Genomic DNA, 21505 nt, shown 5'->3' with positions numbered 1-21505 from the left:
ACCCTACTCTAAGCCTAACCATAAACCTAACAGAATAGCTTGTCAGCAATCTTGTGAATAGCATGAAGAATTAGGAAAATCGAGCAAATATAAGCCCGATGTCGAATCGCCTCATTCAACATTTCTTTGCGGAGCAGTGAACTGCTTCAATTTATTTTCATCACAATTCTTACGAAAAAGATAAGATAAAATTTACAAATTTCTATTACCATATATTTCATGAATATCGCCGAGACAAACACGACGGATCATAGAAGTATACTGAAAATATTCTGACTTTTAACATGAACGTTTCTTTCAATTATTAGAATTCATCGAGTAAAAATGAAATTTTGAACAATGAATGAGCATTATAATCAACGTCGACAGCTACAGACATTAAGCTACAGATTTTTATGAAGAATCTGATATATTTCGAAACATTACTAACAGAGGAATATACAGCCAGAACCGATCAAGAAAATGATTTCATTAAAATACACTTCCTCATTGAATTTCACACATGTTACCGATATTATAAAACTGCTCTTCCGATTTTCCCAACCTAATTACACAATCTTTCGTCCCAAGTAGGCAAAACAATCAAGGGATGAGCTTCACTTTGCAACTCACGTAAGCAATAATGAAGTGAGACTGCATGTTGCCCATAGCAACCAAATTGATTCGTCTCCCCTCTCTCCCCCTCTCTTCCCCTCTCTCTCCCGCAACCAGTGGCAACAGATCCCTAGAGCGCCAAAGATGGATACCATAAATGTCAATATTTTGACAACTTTTGCTTTCAAACAATATTAATTTTCAACCCAAAATGGGTCGTGGTACTCTTGGTGATCACGATTAATCTTGGAAGTCGGAAAGATGAAAATATTTTGCCGATCGAGATACATTCATGGATGGATCTCCATGACTGCGTTCAAGTTTATATTCTAAACACACTGTGTTTTTTTATTTACAATTTCTCATAAACAAGGTAATGTTTGCAATGTGGAAGTTAAAGAATTATCTCATAAATACGAAAAAAATTGGGAACACATTAAAGTTTATACAAAATAAAAACGAAAAAAAATTCCCCAATCTGCACCGATGCTATACTGCTATATTGTTAATAAACGGTGTATCAGAGAATTCGGATAAATGCCCCTCAGAATGTGATAACATATACCCCTGTCCCCACACTATATGTGTTTGTACAGAATAATGTGGGGATTATTTTTTTATCCTCTTATGATGCTACGGATGTCATGATATTTCTTGCTAAGTGTATTGACACAGATTAATTTCGATCAATTTGTTTCAAGCTAATGGAGTCATCACCAAAGACATCCCTCGGGCGCGCGTTTAAATCTATTTACATTATACATGTAACGTGGATAATGTTCATATTAGTATTTATTTATTTATTGGGAAACACTTCAACGACGGAGAACCAAATATCAGAGAGAACATACTTGGATAGAGAAAAATGTACAGTTGTATCGACCAAATGGAGATAACATTACTTGTCTTGTTTTATTTTTTTCAATTTCATTTTTATAAACCCCTGAAACAGTTATCTTGAAAATGAAACAATAATATTGCTCTCCTTCTTGAAATAAGAACTCTAGAGATACGATAATCATCTCTGATCCCAAACTCTGAATATAAAATAATGTCCATAGATTATACTAATCACCATAATTATGTATATTTTACTCTCTGTAATAACATGGCCAACAATTATTTCCCAAGGTTCAAATCTGTACGAGAAATACTAATCTCGTCTCACTAAGACGTTGTAAGCTGCATCATCAGCGTGTGGAGAGTCGGAGGCGGGAAAATGGGGACAGAAAACGTGTATTCAAGGCTTAAAATAATTGAAAGTGAAAATGCAATCTGACTTTGCAATAAAACGTCAATTTGCTTGAGGTTGTGTTTTTTTACGAATAAAGATGTGGGGTAGGCGTAGAAGGTATTTGGAGAAACTGATAAAGTCACTAGAAATCAGGTACATTTAAGATAGATACCTCCCTAACTGGATTATAATCATAATTAAATCTTTTGGCGCCATTGAAAATGAAATTGGCACAATGTTGATATTTTCTTAATTATAGTATCTAGCTTAAATCTCATGTATATTGTATGAGATATTAAAGAATAAATAATAATATTAAATAAAGGTAATTTCAAAGAAGCCAATATTCAGGATCGATCAAAGCAGAGTTAAATGAGCAACCAAACTTTGAAGGACTTGTTTACAAATTGGTGAATTTGAATACGCATAGAGAGAGCAGAATACTTGGAGCAATAATTGTAAACCATGAATGATTTTAAACAAGACTATAAGAAAACTGAATATGACATATTAAATGACATTATACTAAATGTCAGATAATTTAAATTGTTTACCAGATATTTGCTTTTAAACAGGCGTTCCCGTGTTTACCTTTGGAAATATTATACCAAAATAAGTGATTGAGCATATACCAAGTATTGCAATTTAATTCACCAGTAAAATATAAGTTTTGCATACACAAAACGAAATATTAACAAACAGTTAGATTATTCATTTTCTTGGGAGAATTTCTATTTAATCTTTGTACACTGAGAAACATCGCAAGGACATAACCTGCTTTTTTAAATCTAGAAACGAGTATTATGGAGCGCATGAGGAATGAACGTTCAATGCAACGAGCAATGTTACGTGCTTGCAAGCAAAAAGTGACATTGTGAATGTAAAAAGAAACGAAATCTGATGCAAGCGTTCGACTAAAAGGATTGGCAAAATGCTTTCTGAACGCACTCAGAGATGGGGAAAGTGTTTCACAGGGTAAAGCAGGAAGAGGAAGTAGTGGTGGAAAATAAAATACAGGGTAAGCTAAAAACACAATTTAATCAGTTGTCTCTAAAAAGAAAAATATCGGAGCAGTAGATTTTAAAGTTAAACATTGCTTTAGATTTTCTTATCTTAGCACCAATGGTTAAAGCATTACATATCGACAAGAATTATGCAAAGGTGTGGGTAGTGCTTTTAGGACTAACAACTGCCCGTGAAAAATACATGGTGTACCGTGAAACCTATACACTCTGTCATTATTTTATTTGGCACATTGTTTCAATTTTCCAAGTTTTGTAAACTAATATGTACAAAACTGCCTTTCACACTCCCGTAACACGGTTAGGGTAAGGTAGATAATAACATTTTTATGCATTTTCATGACATCTATTTTAGGCTGCCAAACAACGTATACACCTAATATGAAGGGCCATTCCGAAACAATTATTTTCTTATCTGTCGCTCAAATGTTGAAAATTACTGAAGTTTCATTAATTGACATAGAATCGAAATACTTCTCCTTCGTTATAAATGCTTTAACCAACAAAACAAACAAAATTGAACATATTGAAGGCAAAACAAATAGCAAGGTCCACCATTTCACCTTTTCAGAGATATATGTCTTTCAAAAAATAAAAAAAGAACAGCAAAGGAAATATCAAATGAAGTATACATCGTTAGAAATTTGAGGAATTTTGAGAATATTGAAGAATAGTGGATGGAGATAACAGGAATTAAGACGCATAATCATGGAGGAACGTGAGATGGTGATAGAGGAGATTAGGAGAAGTGAATTAAAGGGCTTATGACTTGAGAAAGACTGAATATGGAAGAGGGAAAATTGAGGATGATGAAGAACAAATAAGAGGATGGAGAAGGAACGAATTAAGAAAATTGAATAGAAAACAGATGGATAGTCAGGGAGATATCATGAACAAAAAGATGGATGGGCTTGACTTTCATGCAGCAAGCACTGTGCAACAAATGCAATGAAAGGACTATACTAGACATTTACCACCAAAGCCACCACGAGATGAATTGAGACCAGGTGATACGGATGAATTAGGATGAGGTGCAGGAGTGATTCTTGAGGATACATGGATACCACCACTTGAGGGTGCCGACGAGGAGGAGGAGACAGATGAATAAAACACTGAGGAAGACAAAGATGTAACCATAGCCGAAGTACTTCTCCTGGATTTCACACTTGTGGATGATGTTCTAGAATTCGTATTTGAAGATGATTTTGTTGCCATGGTAACACGATTTATCCTTGAGGGCTTTTTAGGAGTAACTGCATCATTTGTTGTAGGATTCGTAAAATCCGCGTTGGTTACACTTTCTGATGTATTAGACGGATTGGATATCGGAATCGTATTTGTAGGTGATATGTTGGATTGGGGGCTTGGATAGGGAGAAATATAGGGTGATGATTTTGATGTCTTATCAAGGGGTAAATTTTCTGTAGTCCCTTCTGACACGTCCTTATTGAATTTTCTGGACCCATCTTTGGAATCATTACCCTTGCCCTCTTCAATAGACTTTGATGTTTGATTTACACTATTTGAATTAAACCCCGTACCCCTATCCTCAAATGAACCTTCCGTTTCAGTCCTTGCTGTACTTGCAGAATAAGGACTCACGGAATGGTAATTCTCCAAGGAGGGAATCGATAAACCTGTATTATCTGTGGGAAGTGTGGGTTTTGGCGTCCTCAAAAACACATAGGTTGTGCTTTTAAGTACTAAGGGTGTATGGGGTGTAGCACCTGTTAATGTAGACGCTGAGTTTTCTCCTGCTTCTTGCTCATGTCGTGTAACTGGTGTCATAGTTCTCGAAGACAACCCTATACTCGTGTATCCCAAAGTAGTTGCATTTCTGGTCGGCAGTGTGGTCGGCATTGCCGATGATGTGGTAGACGGTATTTCTGAGGTGGTACTTCCAGTTGTTATGCTCCCAGTTGTCGGGAGTTCTGTGGGTGAGAAGTCCATGAATGAAGGAAGGTGTACATTGAAGTCTGGTGAACGTCCACATGTACATCTTAGGACTGCTTCGCCTGGGGGTGCCAAAGGCTGATTAACATGATTGTTCGACCAACAAGTTCTCGACATCTTGGGTGAAGTTCCACACCTGCACAAGGAAAATAAAAGCATACGATTGTTGCTAGTGTGTGCGTTATTATTTTTGTAAGGTATTGTTTGGCCGGTACCATTTTATCACATTCATGACCCTATGTATAAAGCATTCTGATTTCAGTAGGTTACACATTTCTTGTGGTATCACATGTAAATATACTGTTATATACGCACACAAAAATACATACATTATACATTACAAAGTAATATGTATCCACAATTCTATTTTTTATTCATCAACGTTTATAATTTCTACCCAAGTTGAAATTGATTATTTGTTTACAGGTACATAGCGCCCAGCTTAACTTGATAATGAACCACCAACTAATGACATAACTTAACATCAGACGATCATGTCTAAAAACAAGCAGGTGACGTAAAATAAAATGTAAGAAATTACAAAATGATGTCATATTATTGTCTGTTTTGAGCCATGAAGTCACTCTAGCAATGCACACCCTAAGTTCTAGCGAAGTTAAAGCCTAAGCAATATGCCAGCATTCAGTATACCTTTGGTGCCTCAAAAACATTTCTCCTGTATACCATGCTGCCATAAATGATTTAGTATATCGCGCCTTAGCGTGGAAAATGTACTGCTGTTAACTCTTGAACTTCATGCACGAGTTCAGAAGAACGGGTTCTTAGATCGTAATCCTTTATTAATCATCGAGCTCTTGCTAATTTTTCACGAAATTCTGTGACGAAAGAGGACTTGAATTCCTTGACGTTCTGTTGGAGCAGCATTCGCATAACAACATTCCATGGTAACGGAAATAGAATTAGATGTTTCTGATCCGCCGAACCCTCTCAAAATGCATGTGAGTCACCATCTCTGTCAAAGTATCGAATCTTTCCCCGAGCTGTGGCTTGGATAATGTAGGGTATTTTGTAATACTTTAGGTAATGTTCCATTAGGAAGGGTTGTTATTTCAGAAGGTGGGAATAAAATGGAGATTGACAGGCCAATTTATCTAGTAGATGGCAAAGTATAGTCATTCTTTAACACCGGTTCGTCGCATTGGCATTGTGAAGCACATAATAATGAATGACAGAGAAAATGAAGGCCATTTTCGAATTACTTCTATTATTCCCTTTTCTAGAACTCCTAGCTGCTTTATATCATTTATTAAGAATATAGGAGACGTTATAATGCAGGAGGGTGAGAGAGGGGAGGGGGAGAGAGACTCTAAAAAACGATGGGAGGTGGAGATTGGGAAAGAGAAAGAATGAAAGAGATGGAGAAAGAGAAGGGAAGATGATAATTGATAAAGAATAAAATGCTTTCGAAAAAAAATTAGACAGCGATAAACCTTGGGCAAGACTAAATCATTTGGAAAAGGCTTGTACGAGTGATTGAAAATAAGGACACGATCACTCTCGAAAAATACACGTGGACATATTGTCATTTCGCTTTGTATAAATCTCCCATATTGTCATAAGAGATGAAGCTAATTGTAAATAAGAATGCGTTTTGCACTGCTGATAGCGATGTGCTTTTAAAGGTAATCAGATTGAGTGCATGGATGTTTCAATGGAGATGTCTTGAACCTCTACAGGACCTCTCAGGCTTTCTGAAAGGATACCCCAAGAGAGATGACGAGGGATTGAATGCTTATTTCATGGCTTATAATCATCTGCCTCTCTTTAGAAAACGGAGCTGCGTAATTCACCTCGCAAGAGTTTTTTTTACAATAATTTTTGAAGGACTAAGCAAAATCCTGATTCAATACCATGTTTGTCGTTTACGTTATCAGCTTGATACTCGTATTTGCCATTACCATACACGAGGGCTCAAACATTGCATTTATTCCGTTTTATTCATTTAGTATATAATTATGACAAAGTTGGGTACTGTTGTAAATCTCTTGATGTGTTCTCATTGGTCCTCACTCGCATGCAACTATATGCCATCGCGTCAATAAATGTGTTGTCTATACTTCCTTGCTAAAGAATCTATACTGTTGCTCCCAGGTTGTATCGGGTAATGATAAGTACTTGATTTCCTTTACAGAGAGAATTTACGGAGAAACAAATGCCAGTATTGTTTCAGATACCATTTCACAAAACAAAAGTCACACTTGGTGATCGTGCATTTGCACTTGCTGCCCCCTTGGCTCTCTTCAAATCAAAATTAAAAACATATTTCTTTAGTTAAGAAAATATGCTATGTAGACCATTATAAGTAAAAAGAGCTCTGAACAAGCGCAGCTGAATATATCCATATAAAAGCTGCGCTATTTAAATTAATGCTTATTATTATTATTACAAACTCCCAATCAACAGATCATTTCGTCGTGAGTGTATATTTGTTATTAATGCAATCATGAATTATATAGGCCTTGTAACTCATGTTTCAGTCTGCACATGCTTCAATGTGTTGTAATTGATGTAAATTCGAGCGCATAAATATAAAATCACTTCTGGAAAACACGCACACAATTTACATCACGTGTTTTCGTCACTCTCATGGTAGGTTCACGGTGTTCCATGATGGTGTGTTCATGTTAAAAAACAAACTTTTCCTCCCCGTGAGCCTTTGAATCCCGCTCCCCCAGGATGCCCGACGGGACGATGACTTCCGGGTCCCGTCGGTCTCCAGATGAGTCGACTTTTCATCCGGATATCAAAAGATCCGGTTGGACACGTTCCCAAAATGGATTTCTGAAGTTCGCTCTGTATTCGTTGTCACGTAGATTGATTTTCTCACACGTGAATTGATTTTATAAGGAATGATACGGGAGCAAGTGTAAATTAAAAAGAAATGATCTTCAAACCTAAAACTATACATTAATTTTGCTTATGCAGCTGGTCCACCAACAACTTCCATAAATAAAGATAATTTCTCACAAGCATTGCGATCTTCTATTTTTCCATCCACACATTTCCAACAATGGCCTAAATGTAGTCTCAACGGTCGAAGTTGGTCAACGGTATAGTGATAGCCTTGACTGTTCTGGGCCGAAATACCGACCCGACTGTGGTTTGTTACGATGTTCTTCGGTTGTTCTGCGAGGTGTAACGATCCAAAAGCGATCAAGAACAGGACATTATCGTCTTTGACCCATGTGGATTTCTCCTCTTACCTTTACCATGTTTACTCTATTAATATGAGAGAGTTCATTATTCAACAGAAGGCTTGATGTCTATTATAGCGAGGAAAGTTCTTTTGATCCTCCGACACAGATTTATTGTGATATGCTGGATACTTAAATGGCATTCCCATTCACACCAAGAGGCGTTGAAAGCAGTTTGAATGAAGTGTCATCCAATTACAGCTATACATGCATGCAAGCAGGTGACGCTGACATATCACAATCTGAAATACAGCCTCAAAGATAAACTTCAGGTCATGGATCGAGTTAATGGAGAAATGCTGAGTTAATGTACCAAACACCTATGTTGTAAAGTTTTTTTGATCATCAAAATACTGACCCAAATCTGGTGAAATCACACGCACTACACGCAAAATGCGCGCACAGGTGCACTTATTGATCCGATCATCCCTATATATATATATATATATATATTTGACCTGACGGATCTGAATTATGATAGAATTATCAACTGAATAAGTACTTACGGCCTTAAATTGATCAAGGTGAAATTCGTGTTTGAGTTAATCCGATATGTATGAATGATTTATAGTTTTAGAGTATACTTCTGCGAAAAAGGGAGAAAGAGTAACGGTGTGTACAAAACATAAAATCACATTTTTTTTATCAATGTAGGCAATTTAGGCATATGTGACAAAATTACAGTATTATACATGTATATTTCACTTTTTTGTTTCTATTTGAAATCTTACTTTGCAGATACACATAATGGACAAGGCTCATTACATGCGAGGGTAAACAAGAATGTGGTTAGGTCGGTTTTATGGTAGAGATGAGTTCTCCTAATATTCATATCTTGACCCTAGTCAATTTTTTTGCATGTGTGAAATTTGATAGGGGATAAATCTTTCACCCCTCATCGGTTTATTAAAGTTGGATTGAGATGATTTATGCATGGAGTATACCACATGCCATGAATACCCAATGGAAGACTGGTTTGTTCGAAATTGAGTATGAATCCTATATACGTTGACAGGGTGGTGATCAGTAGGGTGCAAGGGAGGGGGGTGTATTTCCAATTCGTCTAATGCCATTTCATCCAAATGCCAACTCGTCTACTATCAATTGATGTACCATCAGTTTGCTCTAATTGGACTAAGTGTTAAATTGTGCAAAATGAATGTAAATGAACCGGATATTAAAGATAAATTCCAGTATTGGTAACGATCTCAAAATGGCTTTTTACAGAATCTTATATAATGACCACCCAAGTGTCTGTTTGTATGAATAAAAAATATGTGCCAAAGGATTTTGGAAGAAATTGTGTAATTGATGAGAAATAAGCAAAATAAGCGCGGATTCGGTCACTTCCGTCGGGTCTTTATTCCAGCAATAATAATACACTGTCCCACGTGTGCCTTTCTGTGTTGATTATCTTCAGTGTGAACATTTTTCAGCGTAGATTTCAAGATTTCACAAAGTTTAGTTTATGTAACTGTACCAGATCTAGATCCTCGATGATATTCTGACAATTAAGCCTGGTTTTACAGACTTTCTCATGAAATCAGTGTTTACTGCAACTACTGGCATTTCTCTTTAAACCAACTGGTTTCGAGACGAAATGGGGATTAGACGAAGTGATGATTGGACCAAATGGTTGATAGACGAAATGCTGATGGACAGAATGGCATTAGACTAAATGAAAGTGAACCATTGTGGTGAGTGGACGAGTTGGCAGTAGACGAACTGGCAATTTACCCAAAGGAGTGCACTCCCTCCCGAGTAATGGTTGCATGATGGGTTGTCAGCAAGTATATTGTTAGTTCAATAAAATCATAACAAAGATAACGACCAGTAAAATATCACACTCATGGAATGACCAATTTCAACCATACCCTATACCCTATCTTAACTACCTAATCCTAAACCTAACATAAAACCCGATTGCAACCATAACCCTGCATATATCTTAGACGAAATAAAGCCTGGAGCAAATGTCCTGTCACCTAAGAGGGACAGAGTGTGTGGGATGTTGGTGTGTGTGTGGGGTGGGATGGGGTGTGGGTTTGTGAATGTGTGTGGAGAGCGTGAGGGGACCAGAGTGAATCCAGGGGGCCGAGGGGCCTTGCCCCCCCTAGACCCTCCTTTGTTTGGCAGAACATTTGTGTACACCACTACACCCCTGATCAATCCTTTAATTCATATACAAGGGGGGGGGGGTAGGGTGTGTCCGACACTCTTAGGATGGTATTTGATATGAGGGGCAGAATAAAATATAACAATTAATGATTACGTATTACAAGTATCAAGTCAGCATCGCGTTATACACGTAGGTTACTCTGTGTATTGGCTATTTTTGTCATGTACTTGGTTAGCCCCCACTTGGGTTATACAGTTGATAAAAAAAGGGGAGGGATAGCTTTAGGTCCAGTATATTTTCTTTTTATAAAATCCTATCGAGAAAAATATACAAAAATGTTACAGTGGGTCATCTAATACACAACTTAATCGATATTGAACAGTACCCGGGGTTCGATCCCCGGCCGCGCGGCACCTATGTCCGTGAGCAAGGTGTTTAATCGACAATGCTATTTTATCCTGCATTCAAATAATTGAAAATGCTATACGCATTCTTGGTAACTAGGTTTAAATGTCTCTTATTCATTAATTTTTTTTCTTTACACAGTCGTCGATTCTCTCAACATTTGAATAACCAATACTCAGCGAGATACTATGTGTAGCGATGGAACATGATATTATGGCAATCGATAGACCTTTTGATTCATGCCAAATTATTCCTCTTTCGATTTTGATCGATACATTTGCTTCCTAAATTTCTTTCAGCTTCCTTCATCTCGAAACGATACTCAAGGCCGCTCCATAACCTGATCAAAATGAAGCGAAGATGACTCGATTACCCATCAATTATCCTACAACAGCAGCTGCACCAATAAGACTTGGTTTGCTTCAATTATGAATGATCTCCATACAGTCGCCATTCATTCCTAAAATTTAAATGTTTCATTATTACTCGAAGCACTGGTTGGATCGATCTATTTCCCCCTTGTACCCCTTCCCCTCTCTCAGTACCTTTACTCTTTACCCCCCCCCTCCCATTTTCTTCCTGATCTTTCACTTCAGCTCCAAATCGACGTATTTTTTCCTTTAAAAAATCTATATTCTGTAGTCAACACATTATATAGGGTTTCAGAAACGGAATTCAATAGTCTATATGTTACAAACAAATGAGTGGGTTACCTATGATGCCTGTTGCCCCTCAAACAAAGTTCCACAACCGAGACAAACGTGAGGGGAAATAAAAGTTAAAATGGTAATTATTTTCTGTATATTACGGTGAAATCTGTCACAAATTCATTGTTAAATGTATTGTTGTTGTTTTTCGCTCGTGACTTTTAAGTAAGTTTTCCCCATCGGCCAAGTCTTGCCTCCTCAAAATATTTGACTTATTACGCCACATGTTTGAAACACTTAAGTTATATATCTCGTTACATAATGTAAGCAAGATATCGGTCATTAAATTTACCCTTAAATTATTTACATGTATATTATAAGTTGATAGCCCATCTTCTTATTTTTGTTTGTTAAACAAGACTGATCAATAGATTAAATTTTATGTAATGCGAAACAGAGAAATCTTGTTGGCACCCTTATAAAAGCATATTAATGCAATTGAAGGAGCATGATTGGTATATTGCACTCATTCAGGTCGAGTAATCTTATACTCGTCCCCAAAAGAAATTACCAACGTTCTTGCACGTAAGTTTTAGCCTATAGCCGATATTGTTTATGTCAGATCATTTTTTATCACTGCACAAAATACGCTTTATAATAATGCATATCAGATTTATATGGTGGGTTAGGTGGGACCTGCGATTCTGAATCGTAAAATGCTCAAATTTCATAATTCTATTATTCTATTATGTGATTACAACCATCGATCTGACAGTAGATAGTGCTAATCTAATCTCCGTTTTCCTATTTTTATTCGTAACCGTCACCAAGTTAACTGCGTGATGAGTTGACTGTGAGGTGTATCAGCAGATACAGTTTATACAGATTGCCTCGTGATTGAGAAAACTACAAAAATGGAATTCTGTCTATATTGTAAGCTATTATACGTATCACTTTCTAAGAAAAAAAAATAAAACCAATATTTTTGCCAATGTTGGTGAAATGAATTCTTCACTATCTTAAATCTGGAATACTTCATACTAGAAATTCCACTCATTAGTCATTTTTAACTTCATGATTCTAAATCACGCTTTATCAACCATTATGATGTTTACTACGGAACGCAAAACTAATCTCGTTTTCCAAGAAAAACTTCTGTCTATTTCATTATCTATCTACTCCCAGTTTAGTTTTTCATCCGTTTATCTACTTTCAATACTTTGTATAGGCCTACTTTCTAACGGTTCACATTCATTTGCATTCTATGTACTTGTGACATCTTAACAGAAGCTGTTTATTTATTGCAATGTGGACAAGGCCAATTGGTCATATTTAATGATGAAAAAAAGGACTCATCTAGAAAGGATATTGTTATTCTCTGCATTAGAAGACAATAATTGTCCAAGACTTTGCAATTTCTTTTACATGATTTTGGATTGAAATTTTATTTGACCGAAATTTTGAAGTTCAGTTTTGCATTATCATTTGCTTGTTATCTACACGGTCATTTATTTATTTATTATTTATTTATTTATTTATTCATCTATTTATTTATTTGTTTATTTATTTATTTACTTATTCATTCATTCATTCATTCATTTATTCATGTATTAATTGATTTATCTCTTTATTTGTTTGAATATTTATTTGCTTATTTACATGTTTATCTAGTCACTCCTTTAATTTTATTTATTTGATCATTTAGTCATTTGAATATTCAGCTATCAATTAATCTGTTCGTTCAAAATCTATATTTTCCCTTTTAAATGTTGTACTGATATGTGTGATATGCTATTGACCTGATCTCTGATTTACATATGGTGTAGTAAAAGCTTGGAAGAAGACCGACCAATGCATACCTGGAGGAAGGTTGTCTGACATTAATTTGTCCATGACCAGGAGCAATAGGAATGCATTCATGAGAAAGTGTATAGCTAGAGACAGATCAATAAAACAAACAAGAGACTTCATCAATGAGGGTAGAGTAAGAGAAACGAAGGAAATAGAAGAGCAAAGAGAAGAGTGTGAATTGGATGGTGACCATCATGTAGAAGGAGCTGTGAAGAGGTCAGGATGGAATTCCCTGTAAAAAAAAAAATTCCAGATCGTCGGTAGTTATATTCATTGGCGGCGGAAGCCAAAAATTATAGGAGGGGACAACCAACAATTTTTTGACAAGCAAAAAAAAAAAAGGTTCTCAACCAAAAATTTTTAGGGGGGACGTAGGAAAATAAATTGACAAGCCCAAAAAAAAAAAAAAAAAAAAAGGTCATCAACAACAAATTTAGGGGGGACACGTCCCCCCGTCCCCCCCCCCCTCTTCCGCCGCCTATGGTTATATTGACCAGCCGAACTATGATTTTGAGTTAGGCCTAAGACAATTTTTTTTGGATTCAGAAATAAATATCTAGAAATTAGGTTCAATCCTAAATTCGATTGGTCTCTATGCAAAGCCGATAATTTCGAATGTTTGTAATGCTAAGTGTATAAAAAGAAAATGGGAGAGGTCACGGAGATGGTGGGAGAGGGGAAAGTGTATGGGGGGGGGTAACGGGGTGGTAATGATTAGGTGCATAACAATAGAACACGATTCGCTGTATCATAAAAGAGAACGATAATGGAAAAGAGGGAAAGGGGAAGATGTAGAGAAGGAAGCTTGCTGGAGGGAAGGATAGGGATGGAGACAATTATCATTCTAGGAAACTTTATCCCCCAACATATCGGTGTCATAGATTAATGAATGATATAAATATCAGATATCGAAAATATTGATATTTTGTGCAGGTGCTTTATTCCCACTTTTGATGACCATGAAACGATATAGGCTAAACCAATATTTTACCATAGAAAGAAAACAAGAACCGTTTATTTAAAAATTGATTGTCATATTTATACATAATCTTAAATAAATCAATGGGTGTTTGTGATGTGGGGTCATCACTTAACTGAACCTTAAGTCATATTGATAAGTTTTATTGTAATCCGAACTAGGAGGGCAGTACCCTTTAGAGCACAACGATACAAAGCTGAGTGTTTCTAAAATTACTTCTAAAATAGACTATTTAACGTGTATTCAATAAAAAAAATAAAGTAACAAATTTATGCAATTTGTTTTGCTGTTTGTGTATGATTTTAAACACAATACCTGTGTCCGAACAGTCGCTGTTTACACACGGTTTCTATTTTCAACTGATTTTCTCAGATGGATAACTCCATGATTATAATAATGAACATTGCAAGGGAATTGTATGGACGTAATAAATGAGAAGGATATATCTACTAAAAGTGACCCTTTTCAATGATAAATTCATTATATGACACGAGTGTTATTATGACAAAACCCAAAAGCCTTGTATTAAAGGAGCATTTCCTTGGATCCCGCTTTGGAAAACACAAAGAAATTGATATACCCAGACGCTACAGAACTGCAGAATATCAGAAATATATTGGAATGGATAGTTTAAAAAAAATGATAATTTGCATTATCGAAATATGTAATGTATCCCTTTGACAATGTGGGTGAAAACAGTGATATTCGACCAACTATCAAGTTGGTTGAAAATGTGCAAACTCAAACGGCGATATGAAGGATTTAGATATATCTTTACACAATTTCAAATGAAAATCGGATGTGATTCTTTGTAAACATTGTGATGATATTGGCCGTTTGCTTTCAGAATTAAAACCAGAACTAATGAGTGTGAACCACAAATACACTCTTAATTCAAAATCGTTAAAAGAACCACACAAAAGTGTGAGCTGGGTATGACTATTGTTAGAGTAATTCTAATGCCGTGTAAATATTTCCAGTTGCATTTGGCTAGAACAAAGACATTTTTTGTTGTTTTAACATTGCATTATTTTAGATAAATTCGACTTCCATTTGACAACATTTTAAAACGGAACATTACGCAGCAATCCTCAAACTTGCACAGATTTAGAAATATTGTAAATCTATTAGAATCCAATCACATAATTAAGTGCCATAAATACATGATTTATCAGTACATTGCTCTTATATTACCAAGTTAAATACACTAAAGGATGATTTTTATTAAGCTCAAATGAAACGCTCCTCAGACGTCTCAAGTTCGTGTAGAACTCATCCATTCCATGCAGACTTTATTTGCCGATTTGAAGAAAGAAATCGCAATATATAAGGTTTAACGACCTTTGTAAAAGCCATCAGGTATTAATAAAACGAAACGTCCCTATTCCCCGTTGTATTTGCCCTAAACATGCTAAATGCTAATTTCGACGTGAGCAATATGTGGATTAAAGTTGCTTCGATGAGTGGGGGAAAACAAGAGTTGACGCCAACTGACCTATTGTTGACCATTCGGAACGATAATCATATTTCATTTAGTCTGTATTATATTTGTCATGTTCATTGTAATGTCTGTAAGTATGACTCCTACGTGACCTCCACCTCCAACACCTGAATACTAAGTAATATCTGGGGCTGTCTATAGGGTACATTTATTGATCGTTTTAGGGACATTATACCATCTCAAACAGGCATGGTATACAAGGGCGGATCCAGCCTTCGCCAATGGGGGGGGGGGGGCGATTTTTTTTTCAGCCACATTTTCCCCGATCGGCCGCTCGAAGATATACTTTTTTTTTCTTTGAAGGGGTAGTCCTAATAGTCACTTCTTAGCTTTATATATATATATTGTTTTTTTGTTTATTTTATGTACTTTGTCTTAATATTCAAACATTTGGGCAATGTTTATGATCCTAAACGAGATGTGTATCCAACTAAATAATTGATGCGAGCGCGAAGCGCGAGCAAAAAATATCGAGATCTAAACCTCAAAATGGGACACTCTATTCATATTTTTTAAATCATGAAAAGGCCGAATAATTGGAAAGCGCGAGCAGATATTTTTTTTAAATATACGTTTTGATCTGATAGAAAAAGGATATGTTAACAGGTGCTTATTAGCCATGAAGACGTTACATATTTTAACTATCAAATAAATGTGAGCGCGAAGCGCGAGCTGAAAATTTTGACATTTCTACCTGAAGAATGGAAATAAAAGCACTTTTTGTCATCGTGAAAAGGATAAGTATATAACTAAACAATTGATGAAAGCGCGAAGCTTGAGCGGGAAAATTCTGGACACTCTATTCATGTTTTGTAGATCATGAAAAAGATGAGTAATTGGAAATTTCCCTACATTAATAATGCGAGAGCAAAGCGCGTACAGACAATTTTTGATAGTGTGATCTGTAACTGGATAAAGATTTAAATAGAGAACAACCTGTGTATCTGAATAAACGCGTATTTCAGATTTCGACCTAGAATTTGGGTATTCTTAATACCTTTCTTATCATGAAAATCAAAAAAAGCCAGCGCAAAGCGCGAGCTAAAAATATATGACATTCCGATCTGAAAAAGGTTTAATTCAAGCTCTGTATTTCAAGCACTTTGTGAGAAAATTGTGAGGTGGATATGGATCAGTTAAAAAAGAGCTGATATGTTTCATTATTGTTACGTTGAGTTTTGACATAGGACCAGCACATTCTATAAGGACATTGTGTCATCATATGAAATTGATGACTATCTTCCTATTTCTCTTCCTAAGCATGGGAGAACGAATTCTGTTAATATTATGGCCTAAAAATGGACATTTAACGAACTTTTGTGATTATGAATAAGATGCATGAGTTAATATCTTTCTGCAATCAATGCGAGCAGAAATCGCGAGTCGAAATTTTTCATAAACTGTCATCAAATGTGGATTTTAAATAGTTTGTTTTAGATCTGCATAGGGAAATTTTGATAACTTTATGGAATACAGGAAAATAATAGGTACCTGAAAATCAAATTTTGAGAGCGCGCAGCGCAAGCAGAAAATGTTAATATTCAGATCATAAAACAGAAATTTTTACAGATCCCTTTTTAAAAATCAATTTGTAAATCAAACAAATTAATGAAAATTCAATTTCCGAGCTCAAATGTGTTTGTATATTGACTTTGAAATTTTATTATTTTAAACTCCATATCGAGTATGATACGTAAATCACCTAAAAGGCAATGCGAGCGCAAATCTTATATCCCTTATTTTATTCACTCGTTTTCCTCCTCTTGTGTTTCCCCTTCTTTTTTCCCCTCTCTTTATCCTTTTTTTTCTTTTTTTCTCTTTATTTCCCCTTTTTTCTTTTTTTTGTTCCGCCAATATGGGGGGGGGGGCATATGGCATATACATGGTATACACAAAATATGTGATTATATATGAGTATAATAATTATATATACGAATTGGAGTTAGAAAACAAACTTCCATGAAAACAATTTTATCCAGAGAGTGTTAGGTTTTATTATAACATGATTCATTTCACTCTTCATTATCATCTATTAAGCACTCCATTAAAGTCGATCACAATGATAAATCTTTGACATCTGAATACATTGGTTAAATTACTAATGATTGAAGATTCGAATCCAAGACCAGATAAAACGTCTTTTTGGGGAAAAAAAATTATTTTGCTACTCTCTTGCAGAGTGTAGCAGATGAATCCCTGGATAATCTGTATTAGAAGATCTCTGGTGTATGACACTCCGTAAATAGGCAACAACTGGCTTGTTCAAAATGATATTGAAAGATTATTTCTTTAATGACATTGTTGATTTAATGCGTTTAGAATGTTTCTCTATATTAAAATCGCATCATAAAAGCGAGGGATAACGGCATATATGGAAACTATAGAATGACCTATTACACTGAAGTTTTCATTAATTTTTTATACTTTTATCGACTGACGGTGCAAGATGAAAGAGATGGAAATAAAACACACGGAAACGAGATGTCAAATCAGGAAAAAAGAACAACAAGGACAGCAGATGTTCAACCTTCAACTAGGTCATCGCTAGGTTGTTTATGAATGTGAAATATAAGAGAAATAGGACATCCACTTATCAATAATTTTATAGTAAACTTAAACTCGATCTACCTTGAATCACGTGATCACAAATACTTAAAAAATACAAATTGGAGACCAATTCCATTCGCCCTCATAAACACTTTCAAGTTTATATGTTTTCAAAACTCAATGATCACCTCAGAGTTCATTGATCTAATAATTCCCACCTTAATCTCTATACTCGTAAGCGATAAATTTTCTTCTGAAATACAGGTTAGGCATTAAATAATACAAATACAAATACGGATTTCTTTCATTATTCAAAACAAATTCAAAGGTTCATTTTCAAAACTAATTCTGTAAAAGATTTTGCCAGTAAATATTCAAGTACTGTGCATGTTTATCATATTCCGCTAGACCAATCGCACAGGTCTCTACTTAAGACCCTTTCACAATTGACGTACGACCTGTTTACGACCGCCTGCAACAGTTTTTTCTTGTCGTTGCACGATCGATCTCTTTGTGTCTTGCGAGCACTCGCAGTCGTTGTTGACGATCGCACGAACCCGAGGTGGTCGGAGGTGGTCGTGACTGGTCGCATCTGAACTCTGAACATGTTCAAAATCCAAACGCGATCAAATACGACTGATTCACTCGCATCAGGTCGTACCATCGGTCGGGCTATCATCGTGTGAGTGTTGTTCAACGTTGTACGACTTGGTGCGAGAGGTGGCACAACTAAGTATAGTCGCATTTAGTCGACTGGAGGTCGTACAACACTTGCACATGTCCTAGAGACCTATAGAGACCAGTCTTGCGACTGGGTGCGATTATATAAGACTGTTGCAAGACCGATCGAAATTACGGCTTACAACATTCCACTACCGTTGAATTCGCATGTATGCGACCGTTCAGTCCCTTTCACAATTGACTTCCGACCAGTTTACGACCGCCTGCAACAGTTTTTTTTCCTGTTGTTGTACGATTGATCTCTTGTTGTCTTGCGAGTACTGGCAGTCGTTGTAGACGGTCGCACGAACTCGAGGTGGTCGTTACTGGTCACAATTGAACTTTGAACATGTTCAAAATCCGAACGCGATCAAATACGATCGATTCACTCGCATTAGGCCGTACCCGGGGTCGTACCATCGGTCGGGCGATCATCGTGCGAGTGTTGTTCAACGTTGTACGACTTGGTGCGAGAGGTGGCACGACTAAGAAGTCGGATTTACTCGACTGGTGGTCGCACAACACTTGCACATAATGCTAGGTTCCCACTGCCGATCAAACCAGCCCGACCAAGCCCGATCAAGCTATTTTGGCCTGGTCGGGCTCGGTCAGCAAGGGCGATCGGGGTCGGTCTACCTTGATCGGTATCGATCTGGCTTCCTACACGACATTTTTTGGCATGCCAAAAAATATCGTGTAGGAGTCGTGAAGGCAAGCCATCGTACAGCGATCGTGTACTGATCGAGTAGAGATCGAGTTGATCGAAAATCGATCGTGTAGAGGTCTAGTTTGGTCGGGGTGGATTTTTTCCGCCGATCACTACCCGAGCATCTCGATTCACACACAACTTCTACACGATTGGTTCCCGATTAACTCGATCAACAACTCAACTGCTTCACGACCGATACATGTCTGCCCTGAACACTTACTCGACCGAACTCGCTCACTTCTCGACTGCTTTACGATCACATCCCAATCACTTCTCGACCGCACTCGATCTTTCGGATCGCAACTCAACCAAGGGCAAAGACACAATTACGTGCTGATCTTATCACATTTTCTTCGTACCAGTAGGCCTATTATTGATATTAAAATTAATCAGTTCTGGAATTGGGAGTGATAACAGGTGACTACTTGCAGCTCTTCACATAGGGTAAGTGTAGGTAATTGGAGACCGTTAAGCTCATTTGCATAATTTACATGAACATGGAAAATGACACACTCTTAAAAGTTATTTTTTCCTCTTCAGCAACTTCAACTCAATATTTGGTAACAAAATCGAGAACACAAATTAATTGATTAATAAGATAATGAGGATTAATGACGTCATCATCAAAGGTCTCTCATTACCTAAATGTGTAGGTAATGAGGGACAGTTACAAATCATGTTATTTGCAAGAAAACTTTAGTAAAAATGGGATTGTCATGCTAAGTTCAAACACTTTTCTTACAGAAAAACATGTAGCCAATGATTTTAACATCATTTTAAAACAATATGAACCAGATGTGGTTGAAAGCATGTCTTTTTGTTTGCAATAATAAATGATGCTTTAAATCATAAATGTTCTGAAGTGCTTTAAAAATAACTTTTCTGAAAAAAAGAAAGGAAATTAGGCCCATATTTATTCTTATTTCTGCAGTCATTTTTTTAGATTCATTACATAAAAGAAGATGCTTTGTCAAGGACTTTCCTGTGACACCTGCCATTCATAACAAACAGTCGCCATGTTGGTGTCCCCCATTACCTACACACATTATTGGACTGACCAGTTCATTGTGGCCACAGTATCACCCATACACAACACACAGTGGTCGTTTTTAGTGTTTGTGTGGCTAGCCCACTTACAAAACTTCCTATTTGAAGTACTTTTACCGATCACCTCTTCACTATGAGAACACGCCCCAACATTCCTTGAAAAATGAATTTTCACACCAGAGCAAAATTTGAAGATGAAAATATCATACCTTGACCTATTTCGAAGTTTTTTGCTGCACTAAATGACGACCTGTATCGTAAACAAGCAGAGTGATCTTGCAGAAGTATTGTAGAAACTTTCCTGTGGTAACTCCCAGAGAATTACGAAATGAGTATCAATAGATTTATATTTGAAACGACTATTTCATCATGCTTTTAAAAAGGTGTAATTACCTGAAGTTAGTGTCCTGCTTCTTTATTCGAGGCGATATGCGGTCAAGAAGCTCCCCAAATATGTCGGCGTCCACTCTCAGGAAATTTTAAAACCCTTTAGGGTCCTCTCTATTGAGCTCATTCAGCAGTTGTTCATATTGTCCAAAGAGCGGTCTCCGAGTCAACCACTGCCTCACCCAGATTCCAGGGGCGTCGATCCATTTTTCAGATTGGGGGGGGGGGGCAAAATCATTAACGTTCCAAAGGCGCTCGATCGTACAAAACACCCGCCCACATACACACCCTCCCTCACACACACACACACACACACACATAAATATGTATATATGTATATATATATCTGTGTGTGTGTGTGTGTGTGTGTGTAAAGTTATACATGTACAATAGCTTTTGACAACTCCTTTTTATTTAAATATTGTAAAGAAATGGATGAAGAGAACAATGGTAGGCGTAGCTTAAATCAAGGTTCCCCAGAGCTATCTACATGTACCCTTTGGAAAAATTGATGATGCCGAAAAAATGTCTCTGCTGGGAATCGAACCCGGGCCCCCAGCTTTGAACGCCGGTGC

General features: G+C 36.6%; 1 protein-coding gene across 1 annotated transcript; it reads right to left on the bottom strand.

Moving 5' to 3' along the window:
• On the bottom strand, window positions 1–4920 carry LOC121412003 (flocculation protein FLO11-like). The gene has a single exon (XM_041604917.1). The coding sequence runs from the start codon at window positions 4918–4920 to the stop codon at window positions 3808–3810; it is 1113 nt and encodes a 370-aa protein (XP_041460851.1). The 3' UTR covers window positions 1–3807.
• Between the last annotated feature and the right edge of the window lie 16585 nt (window positions 4921–21505).

Source organism: Lytechinus variegatus, chromosome 3, assembly GCF_018143015.1.
Source record: "Lytechinus variegatus isolate NC3 chromosome 3, Lvar_3.0, whole genome shotgun sequence".
Taxonomy (NCBI): domain Eukaryota; kingdom Metazoa; phylum Echinodermata; class Echinoidea; order Temnopleuroida; family Toxopneustidae; genus Lytechinus; species Lytechinus variegatus.
The sequence above is the reverse complement of the archived record's forward strand: the minus strand, read 5'-3'. Positions and strand labels throughout refer to the sequence as shown.